Source organism: Hypomesus transpacificus, chromosome 13, assembly GCF_021917145.1.
Source record: "Hypomesus transpacificus isolate Combined female chromosome 13, fHypTra1, whole genome shotgun sequence".
NCBI lineage: Eukaryota > Metazoa > Chordata > Actinopteri > Osmeriformes > Osmeridae > Hypomesus > Hypomesus transpacificus.
Genome location: NC_061072.1, coordinates 12,578,519 through 12,586,532, shown reverse-complemented (window position 1 = coordinate 12,586,532; position 8,014 = coordinate 12,578,519). Strand labels below are relative to the sequence as shown.

At 44.0% G+C, this 8,014-nt stretch overlaps 1 protein-coding gene across 2 annotated transcripts; it reads left to right on the top strand.

The window, feature by feature from the left end:
• Positions 1 to 58: 58 nt before the first annotated feature.
• Positions 59 to 7,879, top strand: cdc42ep1a (CDC42 effector protein (Rho GTPase binding) 1a). 2 transcript variants are annotated; one of them, XM_047031911.1, is made up of 3 exons: positions 59 to 257; positions 3,002 to 5,804; positions 6,680 to 7,879. In XM_047031911.1, exons 2-3 carry the CDS (start codon positions 5,339 to 5,341, stop codon positions 7,396 to 7,398), a joined length of 1,185 nt encoding a protein of 394 aa, XP_046887867.1. In that variant the 5' UTR covers positions 59 to 257; positions 3,002 to 5,338; the 3' UTR covers positions 7,399 to 7,879. The 2 variants fall into 2 exon arrangements, with proteins under 2 accessions (XP_046887867.1, XP_046887868.1); XM_047031912.1 differs by having other exon boundaries at positions 2,999 to 5,804.
• Positions 7,880 to 8,014: the final 135 nt, after the last annotated feature.

Sequence of the window (8,014 nt, the reverse complement as noted above, 5' to 3'; positions counted from 1 at the left end):
TTGCCCCACCCACTATTCTTGATCTGGGTATTCTTTGTCGCCTGCAAGCCTATTTTGCAAACGTCCGCCCATTTCGTTTTCTACTGTCCCTCAAACTAATTTCAGTGTTTCAGTTAGGACTAGCGGGATTGCCATGCTGCGGGACCGGTTAAGGCAGAAGACTAATTACAGCCCGTAGACAACATACCACACACTCAACAAATTATGTGCAGAAAGGATTCTAATCTGAATTTGAGCTTTTGATGTCCATTAACGATGTAAGTTTTTTTTTTCTTTATTATTATGTTAAAGAAATTAATCACGTTTTTCGTAATTACATTTTGAGTAGTGTAGTTAGTAGTGTAGTCAAGTAAATTAACATCTAACATTTTGGTTTGTAGTTACGGTTTAAATGTCTGAGTAGCCTTACTTACTTTTGCTTATAGGCTTTTCTAATAAAGTCAGCAGGCTTTTCAAACAATCATAGTATGCATGCCTGAGATTCTGGGACGTTTTGATGGCTATGTAACTCTGACATATGTTTTGAGGGACAAGTGGCTTGTGACAGTCCTACATATGTCTCACAGATGAAACTTTATCTGTTGCCTGCTGGTGCTGAAATATATTTAGGGCTGCCTTGACCGCAGTATATGCTGGCATGACTGCGACTCATAAGCCTACTGCTCCTAAATGAAATCGCGGATACGTTCTGCCTAGTAGTTTGAACGGACACGGTCAGCTATGTAGTAGGCTATACAATAATAATGTCTTCAATATAACAAGAGCTATAGTGAAAACTAGATCTGAAGAGTCCATTTCAGCATTGTTATAAAGAGCAAAATTATAACTGACTTTTAAATACTATTTTTTACAACAGTGTAATAGTTCATTGTCAAACCAAAGCCTACTTATTAACACCTAATAACCTTCCAAATATGAACTGTGCTGCCCTTAACAATGGAGGGATGTCTATGCTTACCTAATTACTCACTCATAAAGCCTAGAACTTCACAGGACCGATGAGAAGGTGTGTTGGTTAGCTTTGCTGTAAACTCATTATCACCAATCAGCAGAGATGAACTCGAGACTGATCAATGAGGGTTGTTAGAGAAGCAGGCGCTGTGGTAACAATGTTACTCCACAGCACTGTGTTCTGTAGGCCTGAGCTTGCCACACGTCTAATTGATTCAGTACAATGGATAACAATGATCTATAATACTAGCAGATCTGTGGCTACCATGCTTTATTGATTGCTCTCTTTATTTTGCCAACTCATTTGTTTCGTAATACAACCCCTGGACTTTTTGTTGGCATCTACACACTACTAGGAAATGCCACTGGAGTGATTCTATCACCTCAATGTATTTTATAATTATTTACTTTTTGAGTTATCATTACCAAATCAAACAGGACTATATTGGCTTGAATCAGTCATTAGAATCTCATTTATCACAAGATATCCTAATGGTTGGCAAAGGTAGCAATAACAAGTTGGAACAACAGCCCCACAGTATTTCTATAATACTGAAGTACAAGGCCCTGGGTGCTTGCTGCCAACCAGCAATACAGTGCATCCCTTTGTCAGGAGGGTCATTGCTAAAGCAGGGAAAATAGAGTGAGGACATTACATGAGTTTCATCCAATGGGAGCTATCCTTTGCCATGTTACCTGCTCCCAACATTCCTTCTGGGTGACCCACTGCCCTTTTGGCATCTTTGACGTAAACAGGAAGAGGTCAGTTTATGGGAGGTGTGAACTCTCATTTTGAGTGTTTGTCGTTACACCTGACGGGGGCCTTCTGACTGTGGTATGTGTGTGTGTTTGTGTTTGTTTGTGTGTGTTTGTGAGTGCGAGAAGGTGAGAGAGGGTGTCGGTGGAGATGAAAGTGTGGGTGGGACAGCTGAATGTGGGGGGTGGGATCTTGCCACACATGAAGTTCAGTAGAGAAACGTTATGTGCTTCATCATGCTGTCATTACCAAATGGTTGCAACTGACACCTTTCTCGACCCCTCAAAGGGTGTTCTCAGTAATATGAGAAAAAACTAATGGTGGGAGGGAGAGAGAGAGAGAGAGAGAGAGAGAGAGAGAGAGAGAGAGAGAGAGAGAGAGAGAGAGAGAGAGAGAGAGAGAGAGAGAGAGAGAGAAGGGCAAAATAAATAGGGCAAATAGATGTATGAGAGAGAGAATGTGATTTTTGGAGTTTGGATATTTGAGGAAGCCTTAAAATATTTCCTTGGCTCAGGAGGAAGTACAGTTATGTTTTCCTTGGATTCAAGTAGAACACAGAGGGGAACAATTAGAATGAAAGTCAAAGGGTCAGTAAAAAACTGTGTCCTTATCTTGTATGTTTGCTCACCTGGTTAGCTGGGTTAGTGAGTGTGGGACATGAACGAGGGTTTAAGTTTGGTATAGAGGGGAGAGAAGAGGCAAAAGGTACTAAATGAACAGCGGATTATTTACCACACAAAGTACATTCTGGGTTAAAAAGAAAAAAAAGATTATAGGAGAAACAATTGAGGGCACGTTGATAAGTTGATGCTAACAGGATAGTGGGTCCAACAGCACAGTTTACAGTTAAACAGCACGGTACGTTGCACTACAGAGATGGAAGCCGAGATGGAAAAGATCAAAACCAAATGTGCTTCTAAGAATGTGGGCTGGATGATGGATGTAATTGGGAGAGAGAGAAGAGAAAGAGGGTGAGTGGAGAAGGTTGAAGGGAGAAAGGGAGGGGAGATCAGTGATGTTTCTCCCAGGAATCTGTCCACACACAACTCCCATTAGATGGTGGTTTGTCTGGTCTCCAGAACCTTTACTGACACACAGACACATGGTAGCAAACAGGGTCCAATGGAAACCCAATGACTTCTCACCATCTATCTCCTTCCTTCTTTCTCCACCCTTTACCTCACTCCCTCTCACTCACCGCCTTCATCCCTCCTCCATTTGTCTCTCCCATCTCGTTCTCTGTTTTACAATGTCTCTCTCCTCTTGTTTCTCTCCCACCTTTCTTTCCAGCAGCAGACAGACTATTCCTATTGAATGCAGAGCTCCTCCAGCCCAGAGAACCAGTAGACCAGGGGACCTGAACCAGCCCAGCCCCAGGGAGAGACAGCTCAACGGGGGAAGGAAAAGAGGCTAGAGATTAAGGGATAATCCAGGACATGATCATCCCCCTCCGGAGGGGCATCCCACTTCTTTCCTTCCAAGGAGTCAGACAGACGCTCAGATTAATGTTTAAAACGTATTACCTTAATTTATGTTGTCTTTCCTCAATCTTGGGGATCATTCTCAACCTGGAGTGCCGGCCGCTGGATTAATTTTAACTCTGAAAACAACGGATCAGGTGGAGGAGAGGAGAGGATGAGAACAGCGAAGAGGGAGAGACACTAGAGAGATACATACTACATCATTGGATAAACCTGAAACACCAGGCTGTGTCGGAAGGACTGTGGAAAGAGCTATAGCTACAGGCACATCTTTCTCTCTCTTGCTGGTTCTCTCAATTTCTCTGTATCGGCCTATATGAGTGCAGGGGGACAAGCCAGACCCATGCTGGGCGTGGGCCAAAGGTCCTGTGTTTAGATCAGGATTAAAGAGGCACAGAGCCCACACCCTTCTGTTAGCACACCGGGATGGGTCTGAGCTAGTCTGCGACCCAGAAATACATGGTTGACCAATCGGGAACTTTATTCAACTTGAAGGTTTCATATGAGGTAGTGTGTTTGAAAAAAAAACAAGTTCATACTCCTTAATTCACAAACCCGATTTTGATTCTTACCGCAATCTGTTTTTCTTGCTTTCTTTTCTTTCCAGCTTGAACATTTTATATAGGAAGTCTGGTTTAAAGTTTATAGGGGTTGGGTTTACACTCTCCATAGATTAGCACCCTCTCAGCTTCAGAGTCACACCTCAGAGTCTGTCTACCACTCCTAGTCAAGCCCTCACTGGTGGGTGGTTTCCCTGCCCTCTGAAAGTTAGAAGAAGTTAAGGAGAGAAGGCCTGGGACTGTGGTCAGAAGCTAATTAAAAGGCTGTTTCAGACCTGACGCAATCCCAGTCCAGGGCTCGGCCGGAGCAACCTTGTGTAGAGCTAGCTGACCGTGCGTGGGAGGTGGAGAGAACTTTGAACACAGCCACAGGACCCTGTCAGGACACTATTCTATCATCGATTCCCTATTTTAAAATAGGGAATCCATTACTCTTTTGGCAAAGAATGATACAGAACGTATATATTTTTAGTCTCCTGTCATTGCTGACTCACTCACTGGGAGATCGCTAGCTAGCTAAGTGATTTTCTTATCTGGGTAGTTTCTCTATCTTTCTCTGTTTTGGCTAAATGCTGTTTTATCCTCCAAAACATATTTGGTTTATAAACTACTGCTGGTCAGACCAGATTGTGATAAAAGTTACTTTCCCTGCTAATAGGGCTAATAATGTTCTTTCATTTAGTCAGGACATGAGGCCAGACAGACAGGACACAGCTTGGAGAGGCGGAGCCCTCCTTCCCCAGCTCTGTTTCTGAGACAGAAAGCAGACTGGAGGTTTTACCAGGCTCCAGTCCAGAGCAGGGACAGACAGGACAGACCTTGTGGTCTATATTTACACGGTTCCAGGACGCTGGACTTTGGAACGCGGAATTCTGTAAACCAACTAAAGTCTATTGGGGAAAAAAAAGGATTTAGTTACTTTATAACTGAATGTTATGTATATGCCATATAATCCAGATGGAGCCCACCAGACTACCTATCAGCTCTTAATTACATCAGACTGTGACACTTTCTAGCCAACGGAGTTCAGCCAGTTCACTTAAACATTTTTTAACTCTGCAAACTCTTTTTGTTGATCAATGTTTCCAGTGTTTTAACCAGACACATTCGCAGTTGGGGCTGGTCTCACTTCTGAGCTGATGTTTAATAAACTCAGAGCTGTAAACAACTACACATAGCAAGCATCTAGTCAACACTCTCTCTCCTTCTGACCCCATTCTTACTGCCTGGTTGCTTCCAGGAACTCCTGCATAGTTTTCTCCTCTATTTATCTGGACCCAATCAAGCTGGATATGGATAACAACAAATGAGATTATATCCCATTGTGAGATTCTGTGGTTCATTAGTGAGTGGAGACCCAAAACCTGCTCTCATTGTTCTCAGTACTACAAAGCTAATACACGTTGATCAAACGCAAGAGTTCAAAAGGTCTAGAGACAAGAACCTTCCCGGAAGACAGGAACATACTTTGGACTCTTTTAAATTTTTTTAACTCCGAATCTTGTGACATTATAAAACATTCAAAACCCTCCATTTCAACGATTGTCTCAAAATAGTTTTTAGAGGCCATTGTCCTTGTAAGCTCCAGTATGAATCTGGGAGGAAAGCTGTCTGGTCTGAAGGGCCTGGTCTCCCAGTCTCAGGGGAAACGACGGTTCAAAGGTGACCTGACCCTGGACATGATCAGCCCTCCGCTCGGTGACTTCCGTCACACCATGCATGTCGGCCGCGGCGGGGATGTGTTTGGAGACACCTCCTTCCTTAGCAACCACGGTGGAACAGCCAATGGAAATGGAGACACGGATTCAATGACGTCGCCCGACAATAAAATTGGGGCGTTCTTCTCCAGGACCCTCCGACACGTTAGGAAGACCCCCGATAGGCCACGGGGGGATTCTAAGGACCTCTCCCCCCCGCCTCCCCCTATTTCCCCCATCATCAAGAACGCCATCTCCCTCCCCCGCTTGGATGTGGAGCTGTTGAATGGGGGATCACCAACCAAAACACTCTTCTCCAGCCCTGCAAAGACACAAGACGAGACCACGTTCTCCTATGGTAAGGGAAGTCTATTATAAGAGACCATAAACACACAGGGCAAAAGCTTGAGTATGTGGTTCACATATGTATACTTAAAGTACAAACGCACATACACACACGTACAGAGAAACCTCACCTCATTACAATTATATACTTACAGTGAAAGGTTAGGGTTTTGGTTGACCCTTCTCAGATGTTGTTGAGAAGAAGCAGTACAGTAGCAGCTGTAGGACATGCTGTAAAAACACAGTCCAACAAACAGAGAACCCAAGACAGATGTCTCTTCCTCCAGCTCATAAATCACCATGGCTCACATACAACACTCCTAACAATCTGTCAAGTCTTCAGTGATAGGGAAGAGCTACAGGCGGTGCAGGTCTGTGTGCTGTCAGTTTCTGAGGGCTTGTAGGATAGTTTGTCCCTCTCAAATACCTATGTCTCCCTGTCCTGCTGTGACTTTGTGTGTTAGTGTGTGTGTGTGACACTGTCCCAGGTCACGAGAGCAGTGGTGTGTGACTGTGTGACATGTAAGTGCCTGGCTTGGGTGACATGCCTGGGAGGGGATACATAGTTCACACATACAGCTGCTGGGCTGATAGAGTCAGCACCCTGGCAGCACAACACACTGACGCTGCAGCTCCTGGATAGCTTAGTGTTCACTGCCCCCTGTAGGTGACTGGACGTTGATGGGTCAAACTTCTTGGACACACATTTTACATGGGAAATGATCCCTGCTGAAATTTTTGAAAATACACAGCCAACTGTGTATTTTCTTTTTCTTCTGATAATTACATTAAATTAAACAATAACTTGATAAAACGAATTTACCTGTAATATTCGCTTGAATGTTATGTTGTGTGTGGAATTGAATCGTCCCCTTCTCTTCTCCCTAGGTCTGGAGTCTGGCTTTGTCACTCTACCCCGCCTTTCCCGGTCAGAACGGCAACAGTCCTCAGGTTCTACTTCCTGTTCTCCAGACGTCCACTGTGTCTCAATGATTGATGCCACAGATGCCATCCAGTCAGTGAGCTCTGCCCCAAATTTGACACTGGACCCTGACTTGATCCGACCTGCTTCCCTGACCTCACTCACCTCACTCACCTCCTTCACGTTCGACCTCGGGCCATCCCTCATGAGCGAGGTCTTTGGCTTGATTGACAGCCCCAAGATCCACCTGGAGTCAAGCCACACCTGGGAGGAGCTAGAGCCTAGCTTTGCCTATGGGGGCTCAGAGATGGACTCTGCAACCATCTCATTGGTGGATTCACTGTTGAGGGATGACTGTGGCAGCAGGAAAAGTCCATATGGGCTAGACTGGACGGAAGAAGATGAAGAAGCGGAGGCCAGGATGAAAGAGTCAATGAACGGTCAAGTGTCCCCTAAAGAGCTTGCCACCAGCCTGGTGGGGTATCCAGCCAGGGAGAGGCTGGGGATGGAGAGTGGAGGGGTTCAGAGTGCTACAGATGTACTGGCACAGCATTATGAGCTTGGGGAGCTCCTAAAGGGACAGCTGCCAAAGATGAATGTGGTAGAAGAAATACTAACCAACCATCTCAAGATAAAACCCTCATCTTACAGCTATACAGATGAGGAAGAGGAGATTAAAGTGTAACCCTCAGATCTGTTCAAAACAAGACATTACGTTCCTAATGTTGGATAAATAAATTTTTGATCATGAATTCAAATCCATCCTGTGTGGATGGTATAGGACCACATAGGTCCATCGTTCCAAAGAGCTTTAATGTGAATATAGAAGAACATTAACCACATACTTTATATTTCCAAAGGTTAAATGTATAGTATGGATGTGGACTGTTGTTAAAAGTATCGAAAGGGATAACTGAAATAATGATACAGTAAAAAAAAAAAGCTTGATATGCTTTATCACTAGAACCAGTGGCAAGTAATGGAAAAATATGACAAGCAGATGTGATAGAAAGCATGAGAATGTATGAGAGAAAGTAGCTGGACATGCAAAAGCAACAAAGAAGAGAAAATGCTCCAGAAAAAGACATGATTCCCTGATCTGTCAAAGCATTTGAGCCAGCGTCCAAGTTTGGAGAATGTTAACCAAGCTTCAGTCTCTCCAACTACCATGCTCTAAAAAAACAACAACACTAAAAGAGGAATATCATAATCTTGTGTGGGCTACAAGCCCTCCTTCAGCTGACAACAAAAAATACTTGATCAACAGACCTGAAGCCATAGAGGAAGAAGATTTGATATAT